General features: G+C 35.5%; 1 protein-coding gene across 2 annotated transcripts in view; it reads left to right on the forward strand.

Annotated features, from left to right (window-relative positions):
- KLHL1 (kelch like family member 1) overlaps window positions 1-12924 on the forward strand; it is a 207727-nt gene that overhangs the window by 62219 nt on the left and 132584 nt on the right. For both annotated transcript variants that reach the window (XM_030477140.1, XM_030477141.1), the window contains exon 3: window positions 7150-7286. In XM_030477140.1, coding sequence (XP_030333000.1) covers window positions 7150-7286 — 137 coding nt within the window. The remainder of the gene's footprint in view (window positions 1-7149; window positions 7287-12924) is intronic.

Consider the following 12924-nt stretch of genomic DNA (forward strand, 5'->3'; position numbering starts at 1 on the left):
GAGAGTTAAGCCTCAACTTGTGATTTTCATTGCTCTTGGTGAGAGCCCAAGATTGTGAATGAAAAGTAACCAAGAAATCTACTTTTGTTGATGTTTTAATATTGCCAAGTATAGTTGAGTTTATAATGAGAAATAAGAGTTCCTTTATTTTCTGATTTCTCTTCCTATCAAAGAAACATAGGCATTTGTGTTCTTTCTGATACTCAAGGATCAGAGGGGATTCTTACTGTGATGGAAAAGGTAGCACAGATTGATTTGAAAATTATCACTTACATATAGAACAAAGAAATGCTTTAGTTTGGCTAATCGTTCTGCAAATGTTTGTATGAAAAGTGAAAAACTTTCTTTCAACACAAAATTTAAATTTTTCATCCTAAATTCAACTGAAGCCTTTTTTGGATGCTCAGCTCTAAAGTAGTACGGCCTTTATTTACTATCATCTAGATAAATTTAATAAAACTCTTTCCACAAACTACTTTACGTTCTCCTTTTTAGTTCTCTAAGGGGAAGGACCATCTTTTTCAATATATTTTGAGTGCTACTATAGAGAGAAGGTGTTTAAGAAAAAAACCCGTTATCAATAAAGTGGAAAAAATGAATTCAGAAAGTTAAACTGAAAGGAGAGACGAAAGGAATAAGAACCGGGCAGAGAAGGAAATATAGTTTAAATGCAGTGGGTAAAAGAAGTAAAATGCACAGTGTGTAGTCCTAAGATTCAGCTTGTTTTCTTGCATTAATCAGTAACAGATGCACATGGAAAGCACACAGTATAAGCAGTACAGCTGCCCTATGTATCACTCCCAGATATCTGTAATTGAGGAACTTCCTGTGTCAAATATTGCATCTAAACTGTGGTGATTAGCACAACCTACCATCCATGAGTTTAGAACAAAATTATTCAGGTAATACGGTTGGGACAGAACGGCAAGAACAGCAAAAATCCCTGCTATCAGAGGGAAAGCAGCATTGCAATTTAGATAAGCTTTTAATATTAACCTTGATTGATAACTTCTTTTTTTTTTTTTTTTTTTTTTTTAAGAAGAAGAAGTAGTAGATAGAGAATACTTCCTGATACTGAAAATGCCATCAATATTTTCAGAGGAATTTCTGTGATCTCCACAAGAAACTCTTCTGGTTTTATTTGTACCTTTTTCAGACATAAAAGATCTTAAGTTCACATAATTGAGTATGTACCAGTTCAAGATTTTGCACATGCAGAAATGGGCCTTGAGTTTTGATCATTTCTGAGAATTTGAAGTAGGCTATCCAGGTGAGTTTTGGTTTTGATATGGCCATCTGTCTAACCTCATTGTAATCAGTGGAGATCTATAGCTTAAGTTACCTAAACACCTGTGTCTGATTGTGGTGTGTTGACCTTGGCTAGATGCCAGGTGTCTACCAAGCCACTCTGTCACTCCCCCTTCTCAGCAGGACAAGAGGATGGAAATAAGATGGAAAAGCTCATCAGTCGAGATAAGGACAGGGAGATTGCTTACCAATAACCATCAAGTGCAAAGCAGACTTGGGGGAAATTAATGTAATGTAATGCCAGTTAATAACAGAGTAGGATAGTTAGAAACTGTAAGCACCCCTCCATTCTCAGGCTCATCTTCACTCCCAACTCTTCTACCTCCTCTCCACAAGCAGTACAGAGGGATGGGGAATAGGGGTTGTGGTAAGTTCATCACACATTGTCTCTGCCATTCCTTCCTCCTCACACTCTTCTCCTGGTTATAGCATAGCTAGCCAGTTGAGGGAGGTGATTGTCCCACTCTATACTGTACTGGTGCAACCTCACCTTGAGTACTGTGTGCAGTTTTGGGTGCCTCAATATAAGAAGGACATCAAACTATTGGAGTGTGTCCTAGAGGAGGGTGACTAAGATGGTGATTTTTTTTGTCTCTTATTTTAAGAGGGGAGAGAGAGGCAAGTGATATAGAATATAAAAATAAACTAAACAAAACCAGGTAGATAACAAAATGGCAAAGGAGGCCATCCAAGAATAACTTGAGTCATGAAGACCTGACAGGCAGCCATTAAAAAAGGGGGTTAAAGATAACACACAAGGATTTCACCATACTGAGCTCTATGGAGGAATAAGTTGTGAAGATAAATTAAGAATTATGCTTTATTGTATCATTTTGTATAAAGGGGCTCCAGAATAAAATGATGACAAGCAGACCTCAAAAAAATCTAGATACTTAAGCGGTCACTTATTCTAATGACTTCACAGATCTATCTCTGTACTTTCATCAAATCTAATCTGTGTTTCTGAAATTTCTCCTCATAGTTCAAAGGAGCTAAAATTTAATTTTTCCTTCTCCTTTAAGTTTTGTTTCTTCTTTTCCTTGTGGAGTTACAGTGAATAAATAGAATCATTAAGCCCACAATAGAGGATCGCAGTTGTTCGTGTTGTCTTTTTACATTCGAGTATGTATGCTATGGCTGAATATGTGGATTTTGTTTTGGAGAAAAATACTGAGCTCTGCTTTGTATTTGCAACACCTTCATCAGCTCTCATCTTCGCTTTTTGGTGATCGTCAGGATTTTTGTCCATTCCCAAATACTGAAAAATTGCTTGGATTCATATTTCTGTCCTTTTTTTTTTCTTTTTATTTCCTTCCATCTTTCTACTGGTTCAAAAGAGCATAGAGTTCAACATGCAGCTTGCAGTATAGCTTCAAAACTGACACACTGACATATGGACAAAAAGTGACACTGCCACAGTGTTTTGGAAAATGGACTTTGTTATCAAGTCTGGCAGCTGTGATATGTGCATTACTTGTGGTCTCTGGAAAAAACTAAAGCTGTGGTAGATATTCTGTGTTTGGTGGAAATGATGATGTCAGATCTGTGTAACATTCCTAAAAACATTGTGGCAATTTAAGAGATGTAATGACATGTACATTCGTGTTTCATTTTGTACTGTTGAAGTGATAAAGAGCCACTTACTGTATTTAACACTTAAATGTCTGGGAGACAGTGAAAGAATTAAAAGAAAATGAGACAAAGAAAGGAGAGAGTGTAAACGCAAAAAGGCATTGTCTTCATGGCAAAGAGGGAACACCACTTGGTGAAGATTGGTGAAATCACATACTCTCAGCTATGCATTATATAATAGATTAAAATGGAAGAAAATTATGTTTAAGTAAAGGTACAAAGGAAACTTTCCTGTTTCAGGCTTAATCAAGTCTTCAAAATTCCACCTGCCTGTCTATGGGTTTGGGGTGTGGGGTTTGCTGGTTTCCCGTTTGGCGATTCTTTGTTGTCATTGTTATTATTCTGTGGTGCTCTAGACCAGTTTTCCTTTGCAAATAGGTTAGTTTATAAATATTGCTTGGATGGTCAGAGGAAAAAAAAAAGCAATTTTATCATGTAATTCTGTTCAGTTTTTCTCCAAAATGAGACAGATTGTCAATACTAACAGTTACAGATGGAAAGTATGAGACAATTCTCATTAATTTAACTGTTATATACTCACTGACAAGAATGGACAAGCATAATTCATGGTATATTTCATGGCTTTCTTTACATACTTACAAATTCAGATGATGGAGGCAGTTACAGCAGCAATGAGCCCAAATTAACTTTTCAGTGTCCTGACTGCAAAGGAAGAAAGGTAGATGGCAAAGAATTCTATATGTGAAGTGCTGACTAGATGACAGGTGGAAGCAGAAAGTACCTATAGTGTCAAATTCTTCGATAGAGAATGGATATTACACGTTCAATGTTGATCCTAATTAAAGTGAAATAGACTCTAAAGACCAGAATTAACAGATTAAGAAAAATAAAATGAAAATGTTGCAGAAGAAATTACCATGGATGAAACAATGAGTGAAGATCTCAACAAGCAAAATTCCCCAAGGTACCAATAAATAGCTTTACAGTAAACACACTTTACTTAGTTTTACACAGTCCATTAGGGTGTACAGAACAAGAAGATTTGTGTTCCTGCTGTCATTTAGTACAAATGACATTGTGGTGTTATTTGTAATAAAATTAGACCATTTTCTACTTCGTGTATATTAAAGCCAATTGTAATAGTGTGTGCAAGAAAGACTGAATTAGAAAAAAAAGAAAAAGACATCTAATTGTAAATTGTGGACAACATGGAAGTGCTTGATCCCAATTGCTACAGATCAGAATTCTGAGTTAGGAGATGCCAATTTAAAGTTTGCGGGCAATATTTGGTTTCAAGAAAATTTATTGGTGTCTAGACATCATTTTTTTCTAATGATCTTTGGTACTGAGCAGGTAATAGTCTATATGCTAGATTAAATTCACTGTAAGCTATATTTTTGCAAGGCTGTTATAGCTTTTTCTGTATTGAGTAAACTGGTGAGGGAAGAGTATCACAGTCATCAGGAAAGGTAATCACTACCTGGTGTAATCACAGTTGATCTGTTTTACAGCTTGCTTCTTTGATGATTTTACTCAGAAAATACATTAGTTTTGTTTGTACTGCCGAAATTGTTCTGGAAGTGACAATCACTGCCTGCTTCCTTTTTTATTTACTTCTTTTTTCAAGTCCATGCATGGCTATACCTTAGTATATGTTCTGCTAATGAAATCATGCCTTCTCTATATATATGCATTAAATTTTTGCCTGCTGTAAGAAGATCTGTAGAGCACCACTGTTAGTAAAGACACCCAGTGTCAGCTGGTGTCCTCTACAGAGCAACAAATTGCATTTCAAAGCAATGAATGTTCAGCTTCTGTATGAGCTTGTTAGCGGAGAGAATGAACACATAACCACTCTAAGGAGGTTATATGTGGTGCTTTATTTCGAGGCCCCGGGAACCAGGGGTACTCACCCAAATCTGGTTCCAAAGACCGTCACAACTCGCCCGCAATTTATCCTGTAAAGTATTACATATGCATCGCCTCTCCCAATATGCTGATACATATTCATGACTCATCCCCGCTTCGTATTATAATGAGTATAAAAGTCATTTCCATATGTTCTGCGCTTGCGCAGTGCCTCCTGGTGGTCGTGGGCAGGGGTCTCAGGATGAAGTAAGTAGTCTTCCTCAGATGAAGTAAGACGTCTTCCTCGCTATGTCCTTTTTACCTTTTAGGGTCATGGATAAATCCCAACGATTGTATTTGCGCCAGTATTCTCCTCTCTCTCCTTGACTGTTTCTTAGTATACAACTCTGTTTCTTAACACAATTAAAAGTTCTACTTGAATAATCTTTAAAGTACTGTTCTTTCCAAACCACTACCTTATAGGGATATCGCTTGAATAGTCTCATAAATCTATGTCCATATCCTAGGTACTAGGTCTCCCTGACCTAAAACACAAATCAACCAAATCAGTAAGGCTGAATGCTATATATGTATGTATTGATTAAAATTTGATTAAACTTCTGTTAATCAAACGTTATGATTTCTAACAAGCTGGCATAATATCTTTGGAAAAAAGTTGTGTTATGCCTATGAGTTTTCAGTCCAAGTAACATTTGAGATTCTACTTGGTGGTAAAATATTGTTAGAGCTTGCTTAAAGAATAGAAGTGATCAAGATTTGTTTCTTTCATTTGTTTCCTTCTTTTAATTAATAAATGCACCAACAATGTTAAGGGTGTTCTGTATCAAAGGTGTGTGAGAAAACAGTTGTGAAAAATGGAAGGAGATATACTGTAACAAAAAAAAGTATCATAGGATAAAAAAGTCACAACAGGAATCACTTATATTCTGTATTATAAAAGAAATCAGAAATGTATCAGGCTGAATTTAGCTTTAGTAAAGATGAAGAAGCACCTTAATCAGGAGAAAATCTTTCTGGGACCACAAACTCATTTTAAGCCATGAGTTACATGCTATGATTCTCAAGGATGAGTGAGTTTATTATGTATTCTTAGTAGCTGAGAAAGGTGACATCCTGAGACACCTGACCTTTCTTGCTGAATAGGTCAACATGCCTTTAAACTGAGATTAGAACTGTTTGGAGCTGCCTTAGCTACAAAAAAAGCAGATCATTACAAATTAAATGATCCCTTTGATTTCTCACTTTTCACTTTCTATCTCAACACTGGAACACAATAAAGATTTTCAAAAGGTGTCACCTTTCAGAATTAAGTGTAATTAGCAAGTTCCTTTCTCTTCAATTCAGCCTATGAAGCACTTCCTAAGGTAAAAGTTTGCCTTGAAATGAGTTAACTTTTTGGCTATATTCTTTGATGAAATGGCTGATTTGCCATCACCCATCATTTGAGCCAGAGTAAAGATCATATATATGCTTTCAAGCTGCTCTACTGGCAGGTAAAATATAGTAGCTTAAAGCACTGTAAAATTGTGCAGTCAATTCTAACTTTCATATTTTACTTTGCTATTGGATGAGCTAAGAGAGCAAAAACAATCAAATACCACACTGATTGATAAGTGGTAACTTGTACCACATTTCTAGCTCAATATTTTCTGTGAATTTTCACTCCTAACAAAATGGTAATATCACTACAGCTGGTATTTAGAAGAATGTCCTAGCTTAAGGCCCCAGTAATGACAGTCATACCTGGTACTTGCCATGGTTTTGATTTATCTAAATCAGATTCCCAAACAAGTCATGCACATTTTGTAAGTACTGTGAAATCATTTTCATTTGGAAATGTTTCTTACCAATAATATTGCATTACACAATGGTGGGGGGTTTGTCTGTTTGTATGGTTTAATGAATAGCATATGAAGTTACTGAGCAGTTTTACTGAAGGCTAAAGAATTGAGTAAAGTCACATGCTGTTAGTTAAGATTTTTATAAACAGGCCTTTAAGAACAGCAAAGAGTACTTCTGAAGTATGAAATGTTTTTCAGTAATATGTTGTCTTTGTAACTGAGAGGTTATCTTGTTAACAGTTGGACACTTGCATGACTGGAAAATTATCAGAAAGACTGAACCCTAATTTCTGTGTCTGTTTTATAGTCATACGCTAATATGCCAGTTGGTTCATATCACAGGAAGCAAAACCAAATTAGAATTAAATGTCATGCTGTATTTTGCTGCCTACATGCATTCATAATATATTGCTCTTGGTAGTTTAGAATTGCTATGAAAATATGGGGGTTTTTTTAAAGTTGAGGGCTTTTTTTAGTATGTGAGATTTTTAATACATATGTCGATGTAAATGACAACCAGTTTCTAACTTTTTTGCAGACTTGTCCTCAGTTCTGTCTCTGACTACTTTGCTGCCATGTTTACAAGCGATGTTTGTGAAGCCAAGCAAGAAGAGATCAAAATGGAAGGCATAGACCCCAAAGCACTGTGGGATCTTGTCCAGTTTGCATATACAGGTATTGTGCTGTGTATATTATACTTCCCATGGAGAAAATTGTTTATTTGAATTATATATATTATATTATATATTGAATTATATTTATGTTCTAAATATTTTTTCTTTTTAATCTCAATCAATCAAAACACCTATTTACCATTTCTAGGGTGGAATTCGGATTTTTATCTTTTACTTCCAAACTGTTAAATATGTCAGGTTTGGTAAGTATAAGAAGACAGTCTAGAAAAATATGTATTTTTCTGTGTTTTCGAATACTTAAAAAGAGGAGTGCCTCATACGCATCTGATTCAGAGTACAGTGGTACTTTTTGAAGAATAGCCCTATATTACTATTTTAGTATTTTTTCAGTTTAAATAATTACATAAATATTTTAAAATAATGAAACATTTAAAAAATGTTTTGTTATGAGCTGAATGTTGTCACTTTAATTTCATGTTACAGGTTGGTACTCTGTTGTATAATGTAAACTTATGAATAACTCATAACTCAGAGTTAATAACTCAGAACTTCCTTCTGAATACTTATTATATTTTAATGAATAATAGATTTGATTTTTATCCTTCTTAAGCAATCTGTTATACACAATGTATCTGAAGTGCATTAACATGAAAGAATACTAAAGTTAGAAAATAAAGTAATTAGAGAAGAGGAAATGTCAACAATAAGATTTGTAGTCTGAAGTTGCCTCCCCTTGCCTATGAATCATGTAAGTTTAAAATATGTGCTGTTTCCTAAAATACATCCTCAAATTATTTAAATTCACAAAACTTGATGCTTTTATTGAATATTTGATTTTAGCTTCAATTTTAAATGGGTTCCCCATATCCTGCAGTTTTAATCCTCTCTAAATACACATAAATTAATTTAATCATAAGTTGAGTTTGCTTAGATATATTTAATCGGGATATGTGCTGTTTATTTTATGACATAATAACTTTACCATCTTAAACTGCAAATAAACATAGTTTAAGTTAAAAATAATCTCTTTTTGAGGATCATGTCTGAGAAATTCAGGTTCTATAAGTGTCAGACCATTTTCATTTATATAGTGTCCTACGTGTTCAAAGGGTAGTGCCTACTCCCTTCAACTGTGGTTTTGCCATTTGGGAATGTACATCATCCAGAGGGTTTCAAGTTAGGGATCCACGGTTTGAAGAACATGTAAGTATTTTTTATCAAGCATGAGAAAGATATAATGTTACTACTAGATGTGAGTATAAAGTGAAGAGGTCAAGAATACTGGGGCAAAAATCAAGAGTACCTTGGCACAGAATAGCTGAAGACCTTACTGGTAATGTTAAATCATTCTGTAAGAGGAAGGTAAAAGGAAGAGGAAGCAAGATGAAGATGAGGGACAGTGTTGTTCCCCTTGGAACAAAACTGTGGAAATACCTAAGTACTGTATGGTTCTTTTGCTTCAGTTTTTGCTAAAAGATCACATGCAGACACACAGCACAGTGTCGTGGTTTGAGCCCAGCCGGTAACTCAGAACGACACAGCTACTCGCTCACTCCCCGCCTTCCTCCTTCCCCCCGCTCCCGGAGGGAGGGGGAGGAGAATCGAAAGAATGTAACTCCCATGGGTTGAGATAAGAGCAGTCCCGTAGCTAAGGTATAATACAAAACCACTATTGCTACCACCAATGATAATAATGATTCGTGAAATAACAAGGAGAGAGGATACAATTGCTCACCACCCGCTGACCGATACCCAGACCGATCCGAGCAGTGATCTGGGATCTTCTGGGTAACTCCCCCCAGTTTATATACTGAGCATGACGTGCTGTGGTATGGAATACCCCTTTGGCTAGTTTGGGTCAGGTGTCCTGTCTCTGCTTCCTCCCGGCTTCCCCTCCTCCCTGGCAAAGCATGAGACAGAGAAAGTCCTTGGTGGGAGTAAACATTACTTAGCAACAACTGAAAACATCAGTGTTATCAGTGTTGTTCCCAGGCTGAAAGTTAAAAAACACAGCACTGCACCATCTACTAAGAAGGAGAAAAATGACTGCTATAGCTGAACCCAGGACACACAGTTAGTATTGACAACAAAAATAGCAAGTAAGTGTACATTAAGAAAAGAAGGAGATACAGAAGGAAGCAAAAATTACTTAAGCATTTTCAATATTAATGAAGCTGTCTCAGAACTTTACTGGTTATCTCTGGGAACTCACAGGCGATAAGGGAATTCCTAGATCATGGTCCCAAACTTCTTCAGTTTATTGAAATTAAAGACAGTTGTTGCTCATGGGTTAATAATTGTTTTCCCATGTTCTTTGCTGGACCAAAACCTGTCCCCTGAAACATTTTTGCCATTCTCTTTCCACCATTCCTCACGATTTATCTATCTTCATAGTTTCTTATATCTTTTCTTGCCCTCTGATTCCTTACTTACCACCAGACTAGTTCATGTCCCCTTTTGTTTCAAGCCAGTTCACTTTCTTCTTTGTGATACATGGATGTGGGCAAGGGGAACACTGATAAGTGAAGGAGATATCCACTGTTCTTATACCCTGCAGTGTAGCAGCCAACAGAAATTCCCATTCAGCCTTTTAATCGGTAATCTGGAGTCTACATAGTCTAGACAGACTATCTGGAGAATTCAGCTGCCACTTTCCAATTACTGACTGCATGGTATGTGAAAAAGTTTTCAGCAACTCATGTGCTGAAAGTTTAGCTCTTCATTCATTTACCCCAGGAATAGCAAACCATTTTGACAGATGGCCAGCTATTCACTCTTCTATTTAATTTTTTTGTCACTACCTTTTTAGCTCAAGGAGATAAAAAAAATTAAAATAGATTAATTTCACATATAGTTGCTGCTGTTGGAAGTTTTTCTCTGGAGAAAACTTTTTTAGATGTGTTTTAAAAAAAGGAACCATTTTCTCATTATAATAACTGTAATTCAGTCAGGTTTTATTTTTTTTTTTTTTTAATGTAGTGAAATTATTTCATATGCATGAGCCATAGGAAAAAAAAATGAAATAGTAGTTCAAGAAGTGTAAAATATCTATGAAAAGTCTTACTACAGATAAAAGCATCCTGTACCAATACCAGACCTTACAGTTCCAGCAATAAAATAAAATAAAATACTGCTGCAAAATATCATAATTAAAGTTCAGCAAAGGTGAGGTTTTGTACATCACAAAGACCTGAAGAAAGATAAGTTTTATCTGAAAGGAGAGTTGTTAAATTCTGCTATATCCATTAGTACAAAAAAAAAGGAATAATACTAGTTTGGTAATTAGCTGCACATTGCTTTGTGTATCTTCAATTTTTCCTTTTAACTCCTGTTAATTAAAATAGTCCTTACTTTTTCTTCCACAAACATCCATACACTTCTGAAAGGACATGATTTTCTGGACAGAATTTCTGAAGGTGCTGTTCAGGGCCATTACCTCTAAATCACTGAAATATGTGATAACTCCCATTTGTTCAAAACAACAGAATTATATTCCCTACTTTTTAAAATCATTAGTAAATGTTCTTTCTTTTGCCCCTTTCTAAACACATTCTGTGACTGTGAGTAGATGAGCCTCTTGTATCAGGCCAGATGATAAATGCATTAACTCAGAGACTTGCCAGTAATAAATGATAGTAGATATTTGGTAGCCTGATAGGAATAGTCATGATTTGTCTGGCAGAGTGTCAAGCCCTGTGCAGACTTGGTAAGAGCTGCCCCTAAGTGAAGGCAGCTGTCCATCTAAGAGTAGTAACAGGAAGACAAAAAATTAGACTGCCAAATACCACTGATTTAAAGACAGTAAAAGGTGTTAAAGTTTCTGTGAATATTTATCGCGATTAATTGTAAAGTTAATGTGATGGATGTACTTTTAAAACACAATTTGTTTAAAGCTGAAAAAAATGAGATATGTTAAAATATGTGCTATAAACTCTATGTTAGACGGGAGTTGGGATTCTTTTGGAAGTTTTTTTAACTATATGTGTAAGGATTATAACTGAAGAACTTAATTTTGTAAATAAAATTAATAGGGTAGTGGCTGCATATTGTTTTATCAGAAATAAGCATAAAGTTTTCTAATTAAATAAGCTAAATTGAAAAGTAATTACAAGTTGTATAATTCAAATTATAGCTATCTATAATGTGGTGTAAGTTTATTAGTAAAACGCTATATCAAAATTATGTGCTGCTTTATACTTTGCATACGTTAACAGAGTAAACCCAAAGGTTTTTGCGACGGATAAAAGATATGCCACTTCAATACAAGATACAGCTTTAATCTATCCACACTTTTCCTCATTTGATTGGTTTATTCAAATAAACAATGTATATTTAATCTGTGGTAGAACTATAATTTAAGAGGAAACAATGCTTCCTCTTTTGCATGTCTAATAAATGTTTCATGTGAACCAGCTGAGGAACTCTGAAGCCAACACTTACGTATAAAGGCTATGCACAAAGTATGTTTCATTTTTCAAGCAGCAAGATGATTGATAGCAGAAAATCTAGGATTGGGATTCCAGTGCCCTGGGATACATGGATATGTATTCTTTGGTCTTTTTAGAGTTCAAGATAACCTCATTTTCTTAGGTAATGCTTCTTTCTTGATCCTAAAACTTGGGTTTTCATTATTTGCAATTATGCTTAAATGTTTTAGATAGGACTGGAACTAGAGGTTGAGCTTCTGGTATTTTTCTGCCATTGGTGATTCTGGGAGCCTTCCTTTGAAGTTACAAAAGAGCTGTGAAGTTACTATAGATTTTCTCCTACTGCATCAGGCTATCTAATTAGTATTCATTCCCAACAGCGATCAGAAGAATACGTTTGTGCTTTCATACTGTTAATGAAACTGAAAAAGCAAAAATCAGTTAACTAATAAAAAACAAAGAGTCCTTGATTTATTTATGCACATCTGGGATAAAAAAAAAGGAAAAAGAGTGTGGATCATGCATTGAAGAGTTTTAAGCCCTCTGTATAGCTTTTAATTAGATTTTATTTGGGAGATTCTTTAATTAAAGTACTGTCAAGTACACTGTCAGTGTTATATCTAATACCACACACAGGGCAGGCAGCAGGCATGTAGCAAGAAAGAAAATGCCTTTAAGCACAAGGACCTTTAGGGTCCTTCAGAACAGAAATTTTATTAATGAAATATCCCAGGGAGGTTTGTTTTTAAGTTTTGGGTTGGGTTGTGGGTTTTTTGGTTTGGGTTTTTCTATTTTTTGGTGAGGTTTTTTTTTTTTTTTTTTTGTATTGCTGAAACTTGGTTGTCTATATGAATAAACAGTGAGAATGGTTCTTAGCATAGTTTTAGCCTGTGTGAATTTGTAGTGTTCATACAGTCCAGGGATTATCACAGCCACAGGATCATTCTTCAGTGTGCAGTTTGAATGTGACTGCTGTGGTTTGGAGGATGACAGAGTTTAGTGTATAACAGGAAATTTCAGTCCAGTTAGTCCCCGTGTTATAGGGAAGTCCCAGGCAAGCTTAACTTTATAGATAAAAGGCTTTGTGCATATTTTTGAAGGCATCAGCTGAAACAATCAATCCCTGGCTCTTAGGTGATGGTAGCCAATTTACAGTGTTTCAGGCTACTCCCTCCCCTTTAGGAGATACTGATCACGTTGAGAATTGGAGTGACCCCTGATACTCTGCATATCGTGAAGGTCTTTGCCTCT

Source organism: Strigops habroptila, chromosome 2 (assembly GCF_004027225.2).
Source record: "Strigops habroptila isolate Jane chromosome 2, bStrHab1.2.pri, whole genome shotgun sequence".
Classification (NCBI taxonomy): domain Eukaryota; kingdom Metazoa; phylum Chordata; class Aves; order Psittaciformes; family Psittacidae; genus Strigops; species Strigops habroptila.